Source organism: Phocoena phocoena, chromosome 2 (assembly GCF_963924675.1).
Source record: "Phocoena phocoena chromosome 2, mPhoPho1.1, whole genome shotgun sequence".
Lineage (NCBI taxonomy): Eukaryota > Metazoa > Chordata > Mammalia > Artiodactyla > Phocoenidae > Phocoena > Phocoena phocoena.
Window position 1 is genome coordinate 86,721,347 of NC_089220.1, and position 17,820 is coordinate 86,739,166.

The following is a 17,820-nucleotide window of genomic DNA, read 5'->3' on the forward strand; positions in this document are numbered from 1 at the left end:
TTGTGATTTTACTTTTTCGAATCATCTTTTACTTGTCTTGACTACTGAGTTTGGTTTTACTTCTAAAATTTAACTTTTTAATCTTCTCAGCTACAAAGCCAATTTAAATGGCATGATCATTAGTGAAGATACTGTTTATAAAGTTACCAAAGGCCCAATATTCTCAATGGCTCTCCACCCATCAGAAATTAGAACTTTGGTGGCAGCTGGGGCCAGATCTGGACAAGTTGGGCTTTGGGATTTGGTAAGTTATTATTAATTGTTTTGAAGATATTAACATTTGAAGCAAATAGTCTGTGAAAGAATAGCCTAGAGCCATGTGTTTCTAGATGTCACTTGAGATTTATAGTTTTGTGCTTTGTGATTCCAAATTTTAGAAACCTAGAGGAATTTAAATTTGCTTTGTAGAACTTTAACATTTTTAGCTTGAATATCTTTAGTCATCTGGGCATAAATTCCTGCCAGGAAAGTTTATTACAACTTTAAATGTGTATATGAAAAGATCATACAAAGTTCTTAGGTTTCTAATTATGTTTAAAATATAGTTTCCAGGGTTTCCCTGGTGGCGCAGTGGTTGAGAGTCCGCCTGCCAATGCAGGGGACACAGGTTCATGCCCTGGTCCAGAAGGATCCCACATGCCACGGAGCGGCTGGGCCCGTGAGCCATGGCTGCTAAGCCTGCGGGTCTGGAGTCTGTGCTCCGCAACGGGAGAGGCCACAGCAGTGAGAGGCCCGCGTACCGCAAAAAAAAAAAAAAAAAAAAAAAAAATATATATATATAGTTTCCAAGCTGGATCAAAATATCTTCCCAAGGATCTTCTTAGGATGATCCTAGTAATTTTTTTAAAAAATTAATTTATTTTTTGTCTATTTATTTTTGGCTGCATTGGGTCTTCATTGCTGCGTGTGGGCTTTCTCTAGTTGCAGGGAGTGGGGGCTACTCTTCATTGCGGTGCACGGGCTTCTCATGGTGGTGGCTTCTCTTGTTGCAGAGCATGGGTTCTAGGCACGCAGGCTCAGTAGTTGTGGCACATGGGCTCAGTAGTTGTGGCTCACGGAGTCTAGAGCGCAGGCTCAGTAGTTGTGGCGCATGGGCTTAGTTGCTCTGTGGCATGTGGGATCTTCCCGGACCAGGGCTCGAACCCGTGTCCCCTGCATTGGCAGGTGGATTCTTAACCACTGCACCCCTAGTCATTTTTTGATGAGTTAGAAACAGATATTGACTTTCATTCATTGTACATATAATAATGCATTGATTGCTTTCAGTGTTTACAGAATTGAAGAAAGCCGAGTTAATGTTCTCTGAACTTAGTTTTTAATTGGGGAAGTAGAACAAAGACCTGAAAAATGCCATAAGGACAATTAATGGAGATGGAGAAATCATGGTGACTTGCAGTGGTTTGGGGTTAATAAATAAAATGGATTTTGTAAGTGAGAAGAGAAGAAATGAAAACCAAATTCTCTCTTATTTTGGGAGCATTAGGTTCTCCCTTATTTTGATAAAATGTGAGTGGGGGTAGGAGGTGAAAGGATTTGGTAAAGAAAACAGAAGCAGAGAAGTGGGAAGAGGACCAGAAATGGTATAAGGTTGTATAAGCTAAGAGATGAATTTCAAGCATCGGAGTTTGACAGGGCTTTTTTTTTTAGATGAGTTAAAAAGAATGGGAACAGAAAAAGGGCCATTAGTTTTGAAAATAAGGTATCATAAGTGAGCTGAGAGAATAGCTTCAACAATAAGGTAAGAAAGGAACACAGACTTTAGGAGATTAAAAAAAGTATGGGGTGGAAGAAGAAATGGAAGCAATGGATAGACTATTTGTTGAAGAACTTAGAAAAGGAAAAATAGAGAATTAGCATAGTCAAGTGAAGATCTTTTCAGAGTGTGTTGAAGATATATAGGAAAGTCCCTTTGTCATGTCTTTTCTGGTGACTCCAAAAATCTGTATTATTGGGTGTCTGTAGTCCAATATTTTTATCAACTTTCTAATTTTTCAGGACACCTGGCTATCTCATTAACAGACTGAGCGAGTCTAAAACCATTATCTTGGCTATCCTGTGCTCACTCCGAAACTCCCCTCGTTTTTTAAAAAAAAGTTTAGCGTTATTGAGGTATAATTAACATTTTATAAAATCTACACATTTAAAATGTACAGTTTAATGATTTTTAATAAGTTTATTGAGTTGTGTAAATATCACCATAATTCAGTTTTAGAACATTTTCATCATTCCTATAAGATTCCTCGTGTCTACTTACATTTAATCCCTGTTTCTACCCTTATCCCCAGGCAAATCTCCACAAATTTGCACTTTTTGGACATTTCATATAAATAGAATCATAAAATATGTGGTTTTTTATATTGGCATTTTTCTTTTAGCATAGTTTTTTTAAAATTAATTAATTTATTTTGGCTGCGTTGGGTCTTAGTTGAAGCATGTGGGGTCTTTGTTGAGGCATGCGGGATCTTTTGTTGAGGCGTGCAGGATCTTTCATTGAGGCGAGTGCTTTTTGTTGTGGCGCGCAGGCTTCTCTCTAGTTGTGGCATGTGGGTTTTTCTCTAGTTGTGGTGTGCAGGCTCCAGGGCTCGTGGGCTCTGTAGTTGTGGCACGTGGACTTAGTTGCCCCACAGCATGTGGGATCTTAGTTCCCCAACCAGAGATTGAACCTGTGTCCCCTGCATTGGGAGGTGGATTCTTTACCACCAGGGAAGTCCCTCTTTTAGCATAGTTTTAAGGTTTATCTGTTTTATAGCATCTATCAGCACCTCATTCTTTTTTTATTGCTGAATAGTATTCCATTGTTTGATTTTACCACATTTTGTTTATCCATTCATCATTTGATAGACATTTGGGTTGTTTCCACTTTTTGGCTATTCTGAATAATTCTACTATAAACATTTGTGTACACATTTTTGTGTAGGTCTGTGTTTTCATTTCTCTTGGGTAGGTATCTGGGAGTAGAATTGCTAGGTCATATGGTAACTGGTTAACATTAGAGGAACTGTCACCCTGCTTTCCAAAGTGGCTGCATCATTTTCTATTCCTACCAGCAATGTATGAGGGTTCAAATTTTTCTACATGCTCACCAACATTTATTATTATCTGTCTTTTTGATTATAGCCTTTCAAGTGGGTGGTATCTTCCTAGTGAAGTTGTATCTCCATGTGGTTTTGATTTGCATTTCTCTAATGACTAATGATGTTGAGAATCTTTTCCTGCCATTTGGATCTTTGATGAAATGTCTATTCAAATCTTGTCAATTTTTTATTGGGTTGTTTGTCTTTTTGTTGAGTTGTAAGAATTCTTTGTATATTCTAGATACACATCCTTATCAGATATGTGATTTGCAAATATTTCTTCTTTTCATCTTCTTAATGCTATCTTTTGAAGTGCAAATTTTTGAATTTTGGTGATGTCCGATTCATCAAACTTTTAATGGACTGTGTTTTTGGTGTCATATCTAAGAAATCTTTTGTGTAGCCCAAAGTCTTAAAGATTTTCTCCTATGTTTTTTTGTAAAAAAATTTTTTTGTAAAAATTTTATAGTTTCAGCTTTCACATTTAGTTCACTGATCCATCTTGAATTGTTTTTTTTGAATTATTTTTGTATATGCTGTAAGGTAAGGGCCCAAGTTCATCTTTTTGTATGTGTATATCCAGTTGTCCCAGCACTATTTGTTGAAAAGCCTTTTACTTCATTGTACTGTCTTGGCAGTCCCTCAGTTTTCCTCTCAACCTTCTGTCAGATTCCTAGTCTCACCTAGGATCAAAAGATGAGCTGTCATTTATTCGGTCACCCCACCCATTCATTCATTCCACACTTATAGAGTATTTTGTGCTAAGTACTCTTTTTTTAAATAAATTTATTTCTATATTTATTTTTTGGCTGTGTTAGGTCTTTATTTTTTGGCTGTATCAGGTCAAGCCTGCGTGTGGGCTTTCTCTAGTTGCGGCGAGCAGGGGCTACTATTTATTGCGGTGCACGGGCTTCTCATTGCGGTGGCTTCTCTTGTTGTGGAGTACGGGCTCTAGGTGTGTAGTCTTCAGTAGTTGTGGCACGCAGGCTCAGTAGTTGTGGCTCACAGGCTCTAGAGCACAGGCTCAGTAGTTGTGGTGCATGGGCTTAGTTGCTCCACAGCATGTGGGATCTTCCCGGACCAGGGCTCAAACCCGTGTCCCCTGCATTGGCAGGCAGATTCTTAACCACTGAGCCACCAGGGAAGTCCCCTAAGTACTATTCTAATGACTCCCCATCCATATTTGTGAGGAAGGATTGTCTCTGTCTTTATGGAGTTTAGAATTTAGTGGCAAAAGCAGCATGAATGAAATAATTACATGTTTGATAAGTGGAGTGAATTATATACTGTGATTAATGGAGTGGAGGAAAAGTAGTGTTATAAAAACACATAACAGGGGAACTGGCCTGATTTTGAGGATCAGGGAAGGCTTCCCTGAGGAAGTGAGAATTGAGTTGAGATTTGAAAGCTAAGTAGGAGTAAGCCAAGCAAAGAAAGGGAAAAGAGCATTTCACACAAGAGGAACAGCATGTCAAGGACCTTAGGCAGGAGGATGCCGGCTTGATACATTTAAGGACTTGAAGAATGCCTCTGAAAGAATGCCTCTGTGGCTAGAGCATAAACAGCAGAGGCATAAACGGAAGGGATGAGTGGAATAGGGGGAAGCTGTACAGGTGGGTAGAGGTCAGATGTATAGCTTTATACATAAAGCCTCTGTAACAACTTCCTGCAAAACAAACATTGAATACTATTTTCATTTTTCACCTTTTCTCACAAAAGCAAAAATCTTCTTTGGATTCCCTTCAGTTAGCAAAAATAGGTACTAATATAGGTGTTTGTAAGGGCAAAGTGGCATAAAGCGAACTTTTGAAAAGTGGGGGATATGTGTATTTATTTTTAAATTAATTAAAATAGAAAATTCAGTTCTTCAGTTACACCAGGCACATTTCAAATGCTTAATAGCCACACACGACTAGTGGATACCATATTGGACAGTGCATACATAAAACATTTTTGTCATCTCAGAAAGTTCTTTTGGACAGTGCTGCTGTGGAGCAAGTTAATATCAACATTAATTTGGTAAAATAAGACTCAAAGATAAGGTGATAAAACAACAGAATGAAATGAAAAAGGAGACTGTAGAACTAAGGAAACAAATTGAAGATCAGTAAAACTAATAAGTTAGACAAAAGGAACAGAATAGACATGGCTGAAAATGAAATTATAGATATTAAAGGAAATATCTGAGGTAATCTCAAACACAGATGAAAAAAGTTTTTTGAGAAAAGCCAATAGAAAAGGAAAGCCAGGACTTCCCTGGTGGTGCAGTGGTTAAGAATCCGCCTGCCAATGCAGGGGACACGGGTTCAATCCCTGGTCCAGGAAGATCCCACATGCCATGGAGCAATGAAGCCTGTGTGCCACAACTACTGAGCCTGCACTCTAGAGCCCATGAGCCACAACTACCGAAGCCCATGTGCCTAGAGCCTGTGCTCCGCAACAAGAGAAGCCACTGCAATGAGAAGCCCGCACACCACAATGAAGAGTAGCCCCCACTTGCCATGACTAGAGAAAGCCCGTGTGCAGTAGCAAGACCCAAGGCAGCCAAAGATAGATAGATAGATAAATAAATAAATTCATTAAAAAAAAAAAAGGAAAGGAAAGCCAGTCAAAGATGACCCAACAAATGTAACAGAAAATATATTCAAAGAGAACTTTTCTGCAAAGACAGAATTAGATTGGCAGATTTGAGTGTGTATGCCATGTTCTAGGAAGATTTGGACTTAAAGGATAAAGAATTCTTTAGGCAGGAAAAACAAATTATATTCAAGGGGAAAAGCCAGGTTTGCCTCAGTTTTCTACAGCAACATTTCATGTAATGTCTACAAAGTTCTGAGAGAAGGAAGTGTGGCCTGGAATACATACCCAGCCCAAGATATTATTCTAATGTAAAGACAGCAGGTAGGTCTTTTCACATCTGAAAAAATTCAAGAAATTGAAGACCTATGAGTTTATTTGGAAAAAACTGCTTGATAACAAATCTTGGCCAGTTGAAAGTAAATCAAAATTAAGGATTCAGGAATGGAGAAGCTTGACAGAAAAATTGATGATGAGTATTGAATCTATTTAAATACAGAACTGGGACTTCCCTGGTCCAGTGGTAAAGAATCTGCCTTCCAATGCAGGGGACGTGGGTTCGATCCCTGGTTGGGGAACTAAGATCCTACATGCTGTGGGGCAACTAAGCCCGCGGGCCTCAACTAGAGAGCCCGCGTGCCACAAGCTACAGAGCCCACGCACCACAACTAGAAAGAGAGAACCCGCACGCCACAACTAGAGAGAAACCCGCGTGCCACAATGAAGAGCCTGTGTGCTGCAATGAAAGATCCCACGTGCTGCAATCAAGATCCCATGTGCCGCAACTATGACCTGACGCAGCCAAAAATAAATGAAATAAATATTTAAATACAGAACTAATATTAAACAGCCATATGAATTATGGTTACAGAACTGGATATGAATGTTGTTAACCTTGAAAAAACAAAAATAACAAAATATAGAGATGGAGAAAGGGGAGATTGAAGGAGGCATGAGAATAATGTTCTCAGTCAATAGAAATTGTCTAAAATTGAGACATACATAGTTAAATTAAAAAGCGTAATGACTAAAACTGCTTTATATTTTCTACTTTTTCCTTCTTAGGAGATAGCTCTTGTAAAGAAATACTCGAAGTTCAAAAATTCCTTCAGCTTGATTTTCTTTTATTATTTTAAAGTATAGTTAAAATTTTTTTTATATTTATTTATGGCTGCATTGGGTCTTCGCTGGTGTGCGTGGGCTTTCTCTAGTTGTGGCGAGCGGGGGCTACTCTTCATTGTGGTGTGTGGGCTTCTTATTGTGGTTGCTTCACTTGTTGCAGAGCATGGGCTCTAGGCATGCGGGCTTCAGTAGTTGTCGCACACAGGCTCAGTAGTTGTGGCTTGAGGGCTCTAGAGTGCAGGCTCAGTAGTTCTGGCACATGGGCTTAGTTGCTCCACAGCATGTGGGATCTTCCTGGACCAGGGCTTGAATCCGTGTCCCCTGCATTGGCAAGTGGATTCTTAACCACTGCACCACCAGGGAAGCCCCTAAAGTATAGTTAAATTTAATACTACTTAAAGTGGCCTTTTTATTTTTTTTTCTATATTTCTTCTCTGTCGTCCTATCTGTATAAATAAGTACATGTATAGACATCTTTTTTTTTTTTTTTTTTTTTTTAATTTATTTTTATTTTTTTTGCGGTACGTGGGCCTCTCACCGTTGTGGCCTCTCCCGTTGCGGAGCACAGGCTCCGGACGCGCAGGCTCAGCGGCCATGGCTCACGGGCCCAGCCGCTCCGCGGCATGTGGGATCCTCCCGGACCGGGGCACGATCCCGTGTCCCCTGCATCGGCAGGTGGACTCTCAACCACCGCGCCACCAGGGAAGCCCCATGTATAGACATCTTTAATGATCACTTAGTATTTTAATGATAATTTTGGTCAATTTTGGGTTTTGAATGATTTTTCAAAACTTTTGTCTTTGTATATTTCTTTGTATATTTGTTTGAGTTCCTTATAACAATGGAGAGTTTTGTTTTTCTAAAAAATATATGCTATAGATAAATATGCCAAAATGTTAACAGTGGTTAACTCTGGGTAGGAGGAGGAGTTTGTGTGATTGTAATTTTTCTCCTTCCTTCTCTTTTCATGTTTCTTTATTTTCTTTAAATTTTTTTTCTCTTTATTTAAAAACTTAAATAAAAAAGACGAAAACAAAAGTGTTTGAGTATTTCATAGCCCTCTAAGCTAGATTTAGAGATGAAAGTTGTTCTGGTTCATAATATGACATATGGCATAAGAATATAACATCAAAATCCAAAAAATGATGATTTCGGAGCTGTTAATCCAGTTGTGGAAACAATAATCCTTAGAAGTAGTAATATCACTACTGAAATTCAAGTACATGTATTTTTAAAAATAAATTTATTTATTTATTTTTGGCTGTTATTTATTTATTTATATTTGGTTGGGTCTTCGTTGCTGTGCATGGGCTTCTTGTTGCGGTGGCTTCTCTTGTTGTGTAGTATGGGCTCTAGGCTCGTGGACTTTAGTAGTTGTGGCATGTGGGCTTACTAGTTGTGCCTCGCAGGCTCAGTAGTTGTAGTTTGCAGGCTCTAGAGTGCAGGCTCAGTAGTTGTGGCGCATGAGCTTAGTTGCTCTGCGGCATGTGGAATCTTCTCAGACCAGGGCTCAAACCCATGTGCCCTGCATTGGCAGGTAGATTCTTAACCACTGCGCCACCAGGGAGGTCCCTCAAGCACATGCATTTTTCATGGGGCATTTAGGGGTTAAAATATTTTTAAAACTCATTTTGTGCCAGGACCAAACACCTTATGAAAATTGAGCTGAGAATGACATACTCGTATAGAAGCACACTTAGCAAGCAAAGTGGGAGTGGTATTGATAGAAGTTTTGGTAGTCAGGAATTATCCTGCATGTGAAATAAAAGTAAATTTCACATTTCCTGAGAATTTTATGAACTGAAGTCATTATAAGCAGTAATTTTTTCCCCTCTGTATTATGAAAAACTAGTTGGCTAGTTGCAAAAAGCTGGAAACTATTAAAATAAATGTGACTTAATTTTGTTGGATTGAAAATTAGGAAAAAGTAACTTAGTGAGAGTCTAAAGTTTCTAGTTCTGACTTTCTGAGTGGGAAGGTGGGTACAATTATAGACTAAGACTGAATATAATACAAACAAATAGTTTAATGACATAATGATGTAGAAAATATTACTGCTTTTCACCAGTTTTTGTCTCTCTCCCCACCCCCCAACTCTATTCCAGACTCACCAACCTAAAGAAGATGGAGTTTATATTTTTCAACCCCATAGTCAACCAGTTAGCTGTCTTTACTTCTCGCCTGCCAATCCAGCTCACCTGCTGTCACTGAGCTATGATGGCACATTACGCTGTGGGGATTTTTCCAGAGCTGTTTTTGAGGAGGTAAATGTTAACATGTTTGCATATGGACCTCAGGTGATATTCTGGATTCCTTATGAAATGCCACATGAATGATTATATTATACCATCAAACTGGGTGAGATGGTGTAGAATAGGGACTTTAGAACTACACTGCCTAAATTCAAATCCCATCTGTTACTATTTGTGTGAACTTCGTAAGTTGCATAACCTCTTTGTGCTTCAATTTCCTTAGTTTTGAAATGGAATGGTAATAGTATCTACCTTATAGGATTGTCATGAGGATTAAATGAGTTAATGTAGATAAAGCATTTACTTAAAACAGAGCCTGGTACATAGTAAGTTTTTGCTCTTATTTTTTATTTTTGCAGAAAGCTTTTAAATAAAATAACTTATTCTGTTTTAAGGCTTAAAACTTGTCCTCTTTTATTCAGGAAAAAATATTGGAATATTATTATACTTTTGTTCATTATTTCTAGCCTTGGCAGATATGAATTTTGTGGGGATGAGTCTTAGATATGACAACAAAGACTAGAGAAATTCATCACATAACAGTTCTATAATACATTGTCCAAAACTTTTGGCCAGTAATATAACACAGAAACTATAAAATTTGGTTTTCTGTCTTCTAGCTAAGATTTATCATCTCTTATATGCCATGTATAGCTGATGGTAGAGAGATTAGCTCAGCTGTTTTTATCTGGTGAAGTTAGAATGAAAAACTGCCATTTGATGTCATATAATTGTACTCTGGCAAGAAATGGACACCTAAGCGGGTTTATCAGAACATCTTAGGCCAGGTTTATTCATAACCACCTATTGAGGATAAGGTCTTTTCCTGGGCTAGCCTAACCCCTGCAAGGTAAGATTAAGTTGAAGTTTAAGAATAGTTGAAAGATGTTGGTCTCATTACTCGTGACTGTCCATCCTCCCAGAGATAGCCTACCAAGTTAACCAGACTACTTACCCCTTGGAGGTTTTCAAATTGGTTTGATCTCTGGTTGGGTAGGCCAGAAGCTTCCAAAGGCCTGAGGAATCCTCACAATATTGGATCCCAGTGATTACATTTTGGTTTACTACTTAAATATCTACTACTTAATGTTACAACAAACATATTTCAAGTGAGCTTTCAGATTTGCTTAACCATATCAGATTTCCTCATTAAGAGAATTCCTACAAATCAAACTCTTTTTTATATGGATTTTAATCTTTGTGAAATTTAGGATGGTTTAGATGTAGGTTTTCATTCTTTAGCTTATTTCGAATGGGACTTTTAAAGTTTTTAGAGGTCCTCCGTATAAGAGCATTTTATATGTGATAGACAATGAAGAAAACAGGGTATCATCACTGATTATGGCTTATCATCATAAATACTAATTGATGATCTAATTTTATGCCTTAATTTTTTTATGTAAGCCAGTACTCAAAGTTAACGCATTCTGTCTTTGTCATTATTTTAATATTCTATGTATAGATGATTCATAATTACTTATAAAAGAGTTTTTAACTAATTATTTTAATAGCTATAGTATAATATGTAACTGCTTTTGTTCTTCACTGAACTCCTAAAATGATCTTTCTTACAGTTGGGAAGGCTTTTTCTCTCTTCTTGAGAGCTAATAGTTTTTGAGTTTTCTTTTAAAAATGAGGATGTTTAATTTCTTTTAAGTCTGTTTTTAACCATATGAAAAAAAGACTTTTCAAGACTGTTAATGTGTTGCTGGTCAGACTTGATTTCCTAATTACTGACAATTAGAAGAAACAGTTTCTTTTTTTACTAGTGTCTTTGCTTTTTTTTCTTTTAATTTCTATTTTTACCTTTTAAAAAATAGGTTTTTAAGAGCAACATTGATATTTAAAATCCTTATTGGAAATGGATGGGCTGTTAATCATGGATTAAATGAAATAATTTTTGTGAAAAGTCCTCTTTAAACTGTTTAATGGTAGCAATTTGGTTATTAATGCATACCATATAGTTATGTATGCAAGTCACATTCTGTTTTGTATTTGTTTATGTTCTTACAGGAAGGTTGGAGTTTGAAATTTGAAGGTACATCTATGTTTTATCAGCCACTTAATAATAACTGATTGTACTTATTTATTTATTTTTTTGCGGTACGTGGGCCTCTCACTGTTGTGGCCTCTCCCGTTGCGGAGCACAGGCTCCGGATGCGCAGGCTCAGCGGCCATGGCTCACGGGCCCAGCCACTCCGTGGCATGTGGGATCTTCCCAGACTGGGGCACGAACCCATGTCCCCTGCATCGGCAGGCCGACTCTCAACCACTGCACCACCAGGGAAGCCCTGTACTTACTTTTTAATACAACTTTGTTGAGATATATAATTCACATACCATTCGAAAGTGTAAAATCCAGTGGTTTTTAGTGTATTTATAGGGTTGTGAAACTGTTACCACAATCTAATTTTAGAATACTTATCACCTCCAAAAGAAACCCCTTGCTTATCAAGTACTCCCGATTTCCCCTTTCGTCCTAGAAAACCACTAATCTACTTTCTGTCTCTGCATATTTGCCTGTTCTGGACATTGCATGTAAAAGGAATCATACAGTTTATAGTCTTTTGTGACTGGCTTCTATACTTATCAAAATGTTTTCAAGGTTCATGCATGTTGTAGAATGTGTCAGTACTTCATTCTTTAGTGGCTGAATAGTATTCCCTTGTGTGGCTGTACCACATTTTACACATCCATTCATTAGTTGATGAACAATTGGGTTGTTTCCATTTTTAACTATTACGAATAATGCCATTATGAACATTCATACACAAGTTTTGTGTGCTTTCATTTCTCTTGGGTATATACCTGGGAGTATAATTGCTGGGTCATATGCTAACTCTATGTTTAACATTCTGATGAACTGCCAAGCTGTTTCCCAAACTGGCTTCGCTGTTGTACATACTCATCAGTAATATGTGAGGGTTCCCATTTCTCCACATCTTTTCCAACGCTTGTTGTTGTTGGTGAGTATAGCCAACCTTGTGGGTATGAAGTGGTATCTCATTGTGGTTTTGATTTGCGTTTCCCTAATGATTAATGATGCTGAGCATGTTCATCTGCTTATTGGCCATTTGTAATTATTTAGAGAAATTTGGATCTTTTGCCTATTTTTTAATTGGGTTATCTGTGTTTTCAGTATTGAGTTGTAAGAGTTATCCACTTATTTATTTTTTTAAAAGTCAGGTTTATTGAGGTATACAGTACATATTGAAAAATGTACCTTTGTTAGGTGTGCACTTTTATAAGTTTTGGCAAGTTGTATATACCTGTTTAACCACCACTGCAATCAAGACATAAAAAATTTCCATCACCTGGAAAAATTACCTCATGACCCTTTGTAGTCAGTCCTCTCCCCCTTCCTCAAGCCCCTGGCAACCACTGATGTGATTACTGTCCCTATAATTTTGCCTGTTCTAAAATGTCAAGTAAATGGAATCAAATGGTGTGTAGCTTTTTGTGTCTGGCTTTATTTACCTAGCATAATGTTTTTAAGATTCATCCATGATATTGCATGTATCAGTAATTTGCTTCTGATACTACTGATTGAACAATTACCTTGTGTTAGGTACTAACCTGAGTGTGCTTTGTATATATTATTAAGCCTAATAACACCCTATGAAATAGGTAATGTTCTCCCCATTTAACAGTTGAAAAAACTGAGGTAAAGTGGTTTATTAGCTTGCTGAAGGACAGAAAAGGCAGAACTAGAATTTGCACTTGAGTCTCTCTGACTCCAAATCCCCTGCACTTAACCATTTTAATATAATGACTGAATACGTCAAGTTTCATTTGTGTATATTGGGCTTTTTTGGTATAGGGGTTGGGATACCTTTGGTGTATTAATTTGTTAATCTCAGTTTATAGTAATACTTGTTATTAAAACTAAAAGTCAGTAGCAATTCATGATTAAGTGAAAAGAATTGTGGTAATTCTCTCTTACTTGAGTACTGACACATTCTACAACATTTATTTTTTACTCCTTATATGTGTGAGCCCTAAGCCCAAAGTAATAACATTGTGGATTGTAAGTGATTAAAAAGTTATAACAATAATACATGCTCATGATAAAATATTTACAGTAGGGGACTTCTTTGGTGGTCCAGTGATTAAGAATCCACCTTCCAATGCAGGGGACACAGGTTTGATCCCTGGTCGGGCAACTAAGATCCCACACGCCGCAGGGCAACTAAAGCTGCACGCCCAACTAGAGAGAAGCCCGCAACGAAGACCCAGTGCAACCAAAAAACCCCCACAAACTTACAGTAAATAGGGTGTGCAAACTAAATTTGCCCTTTCCCCATTCCCACTCTCCCGAAGTAACCTTTGTATTTTTTGTGTATGCCTCCAGAAAGTACACATATACTTACAAGCATATAGATACAGATTTTTTTCTTTGTGCTAATGGGTTCACACTATATACATAGTTTTTTGCAACTTGCTTTTTTAATTTACTAGTATATCTTCAACAGTTAATAGCACAAATCTACCTCATTCTTTTTTAGCATTGCATGGTATTTCAAAGTAGAGATGTACCATCATGATTTAACCAGATCTTTTTTGGTGGACGTTTTAGGTTGCTTTTTATTGCTGTTATAAGCAGTCTGGCAGCAAGCATCCTTATATATATCTTAGTGAAATTACTGGGTCAAAGGGTATGTATAAGCATTAAATATTTTGATAGATGTGTCCTGATTGCTGTAAAAATTTTGTATCTATTTACACTTCCACCAAGAGTAGGTGAGCATTCAAGCCATATACCTTGGACTTAGTTGGCAAAGTTACTTGGTATATTAAGGTATTTCAACTGGGTAAGATTCAGATTCAGTCCATTTCCTAGTAAGTTTCACAGGGTAGATCTGCATCTGAGGTTTATTGGATTTAAGAGATTTGGGATGTAGCCCTGACATGGGTGGATGGGCTGTTTGATTGCAGTCTCACAGCTGATCAGTGCCTTAGTTTCCATCTAAGGAGATTACCATTTTGCCCTATGCTTCTTGTGGGGATCATGGGAGGATAAATGAGGTTATTTGGGTTAAGTGTTTTGTTACCCTTTTAACAAAGAATTTATGCATTGGCTTTCTTTAAAAGAAGAGTGTTACATAAGTTGATTGTTACTTATATCCTTAGGTATATAGAGATGAAAGAAGTAGCTTTTCCTCCTTTGACTTCTTGGCAGAAGACGCCTCCACTTTAATAGTAGGTCACTGGGATGGAAGTATGTCACTAGTGGATAGGCGGACGCCTGGAACTTCTTGTGAGAAACTTATCAATTCTTCTTTGAGCAAAATAAGAACTGTACATGTCCACCCAGTGCATAGACAGTATTTTATCACTGCGGGATTAAGGTATGTCCTTCATGAAATTTTATGATTTAGGCCTTTTAATGTTAGGAGTAATGTTTTAGTTTGGTGGTCAAAGACTTCTGACTTTTTTTGTAATACCCACAGACCAAATAATTTTCCTTTCTACACTGATTGAGCATTTTTTTTTTTTTTTTAACGTGATTATTTTTAAAATGAGAGATTCTTTTGGATTTAATAGCGCAAGTGTTGAAAAAATATACATTTTTGTTTTCCTTGGCCTCATGCGTTTACTTCTAGTCTTTTGAGAAGAACGTACGTAAAAAATATAAAAGTTCCATGTGACCTATAACTTCTTGGTCTGTGTTAACTTTTTTCTTGGATAGATTAGAAAACCAGCTAGAATCTTGTCTCTCTGTACCCACCTGGTTACATATATATGCTATAATTTTGAAATTTTTCTTATTTCTTACTCTATACCAGTGTTTTCTAAATTAATATAGAAGATTAGAGGGTTCTGTCTTAACTGTTCTTCAATGTAGTGAGTATTTGAGTGTCTAATTTATGTTCAGTGCTATTGTAGAGTCTTACTATGTGTACTGTGACAACACTGAGAATTATTCCTCCTGTTACAGGGATATTCATATTTATGATGCAAGGTTCCTGAATCGCAGTAGAATCAAGCCTTTGATTTCTTTGACTGAACACACAAAGAGCATCGCTTCTGCCTATTTTTCACCTCTTACTGGTAACAGAGTAGTAACCACATGTGCTGATTGTAAGCTGAGGTAAATTGGGAAGACAGAAATACTTGTTAAGGAATCTAGAGTCTGTAGTTACTGTGTTAAACAGTAGCTTTGTTGACTATTGCTCCTTATTAAATCACTAGCGTTATTGTTTCATAGTCATGTCTAGGTTTCCAAAGATCAATGACCTGTACTTAATGGCTTTTCAGCAGTTTTGGGATCTGTAGATTTCCTTGAGATTGGCAGGGAAGGTCTGTAGCTACCCTGGAGAGTGATGTCAGTCTTTGCTTTTAGCACTGAAATCAGATGAAATCAGGCTTGTGATATCTTGGAAGGGAGATAATTTTAGCATAGGGAGAAGCTCTTACTTTGGAGATAGTGGGGTCTACCCCACAAGTGAAGTGCTGAATCGAAGTTGCAGAGCCCCAGGCCATGGGCAGGCAGAAAAGGTAGCAAAAATTGGGCTTTTATACAAACTACTGGATAAAATTTTATGGTTTTAGCTTTGATACCTTTCTATAGCTACTTCCTAAAAAAGGATTTTAAAATGTAATATAAACCAATTGAACAAAAATAGAAAATAATGCCAATTAAAAAAGATGTGGAGAATGTTAATGCAATCACAAAGGAAATGATTTTGTTCTCTTCTGAAATCTCTGATTTTGCTTAACATTGCAAGCAATTCTCTGTTTATGAGAGTTTTACCTTAAGTGATTTTGGAATTCGTTCATTATTCATTCAACAAGTATCTGTTAAATGTATGCTGTGGGCCAGGCTCTAGAAAGGCACCTAATTTCTGTTTAGACACATCTATTGGGAAGAACATGGTTTATAGTGTGTGACAGGTACCCGGTTAATTTCTAGTAAAGTGTGTAAGTATTACCAGGTAATACATTAAGAGATTTAGTCACCAGACAGTGGCAGCTCAGTGTCCCCTTTCCACCCATGTAGTTTTCTTTGTGTTAAGGGCTACTTATTTGTCCCATTCCTGTTCATTTGCACTGCAGAGTTTACTCTTGTTACATTAGCCATTAGTGATTTGGCTTTCTAGTAATCTAATTAGTTAATAAGCTCTAGTGCCAAGAAATTTCAGTGGAATAGCTAGGCACAAGGAGAAGGGGGAGGTGGTGATGATTCGGTTAGTTTCTGTCTGCCAGGGTACCTAGTGGAGGCTTCTGGATACCTCCAGTTGCCCCACAAGAACTCCTCCCCTTGGTCACTGGACAGTCTTAGTCTTGCCAGAATCTGGAAGTGACACTATCACGCCCTCAACTGATGAGTCTCCCTTGATACATGCATACACTTTTAGGTTATTTTTGCATTTTCAGACTACATCCCTTATGTATGACTTATATTACTGTGAATCTGAATATAGAGTCTAGATTATCACTTTAGAATGTACATTTAAGTTTGGAGTAATAATGTCTAAGTAAGTAATTTCCACACTAAACTATAAGCACTGAATTTTATAATATTCTTTGTAACTTTTGTAAATATATTAGCTGAGATTTGTTAGAGCCTGATCCTATATATTTTAAGATAACAATCATATTTCATATCATGAACCAGTGAAAAGCTTGTTAAATATACTGATAATATTTCAGAAAATTATTAAGAAACAATAAAGAGTGTGCTCCTTTATTCTTGCTCTTTATTTTGTAGAATCTTTGACAGCAGCTGTATATCCTCGAAGATTCCTCTTCTCACCACCATCAGGTAGGTTTCCATGTGCCAAATAAAGTAGACCCTGGATTACTATGAGGTCTTTGTTGGAGTGCATACATTGGACATCTGATTGTCAAGGAGATGTAATAGGTCTGATTTTGTATTACATTGTTCCAGTGTTCCAGGTTGCTAGTTCCTATCCTATACAGAAGGGTTCTTGCTTCCAGGTTTCCTGTTTCTGTAAAGAGGTTCAATCTCTTTTAGTCAGTAGCTGTTCTCTGCCTCTGGGTGGTTGTTTTTGGTTAAGGTGAGTGACTTTATTCCAACCTGAATTACTCATGTTATCCTATTGAGACTTACTTGCTGGGGAGGCTAGCTGAAGCTCTGTTTATTTGCACCTGTTTGTTCTGGGCTTGGAGGGCCTCTCCACCTTCCCACTTACTTTGTTTGGTTACCCTTTTTTTGCATCTGCTACTTTTAATGTATGTATTTTACATCAAACTTTATGCAATGCCTTCTTCCTAGACATACCTCTTTATTAGTATTTATGAAGTTGGGGACAGGGTGTGCAATGTATGTTGATTGTTGCTTCATGAGTTTTATAGTCTATAGAGGCTATATTTAAGCATGTTTGTTTTCTTTTTCACAGAATTTCCCTCTTCATTTCCTTTTTCAAACTTTATTAATTCCAGTTTATTGGTTTCTAATGCATATTAAAATTATCCAGTGTGATGATTCACAGGTCAGTAGAGATAGGGTCATTGAGTGGCAGAGGGAAATGTGGTTCTCCATTGTTCATACTTCTTTAGTAAGAAAGGGTTGCTAATGGTGTTACAATATAGAGAATAAAAAGGCAGTGCTTTGCTTTTTGCTTTGGAGAGCAGTAAAGAGCCCCAAATATATTTAAAAAATTTTTTTACTTTATTTTTAGTTGTGGTTATAAACACATAAATTAACCATCTTAACTATTTATATGTATACAGAGCAATAGTGTTAGGTGTATTCATGTTGTTGTGCAGCAGACTTCTAGAATTTTTTTTTTTTGCAGTACGCTGGCCTCTCACTGCTGTGGCCTCTCCCG

General features: G+C 37.3%; 1 protein-coding gene across 2 annotated transcripts in view; it reads left to right on the forward strand.

Moving 5' to 3' along the window:
• The window catches only part of WDR76 (WD repeat domain 76), a 70,624-nt gene that overhangs the window by 46,061 nt on the left and 6,743 nt on the right, over positions 1-17,820 (forward strand). For both annotated transcript variants that reach the window (XM_065872185.1, XM_065872186.1), the window contains exons 8-12: positions 91-244; positions 8,879-9,037; positions 14,156-14,373; positions 14,964-15,116; positions 16,737-16,790. In XM_065872185.1, coding sequence (XP_065728257.1) covers positions 91-244; positions 8,879-9,037; positions 14,156-14,373; positions 14,964-15,116; positions 16,737-16,790 — 738 coding nt within the window. The remainder of the gene's footprint in view (positions 1-90; positions 245-8,878; positions 9,038-14,155; positions 14,374-14,963; positions 15,117-16,736; positions 16,791-17,820) is intronic.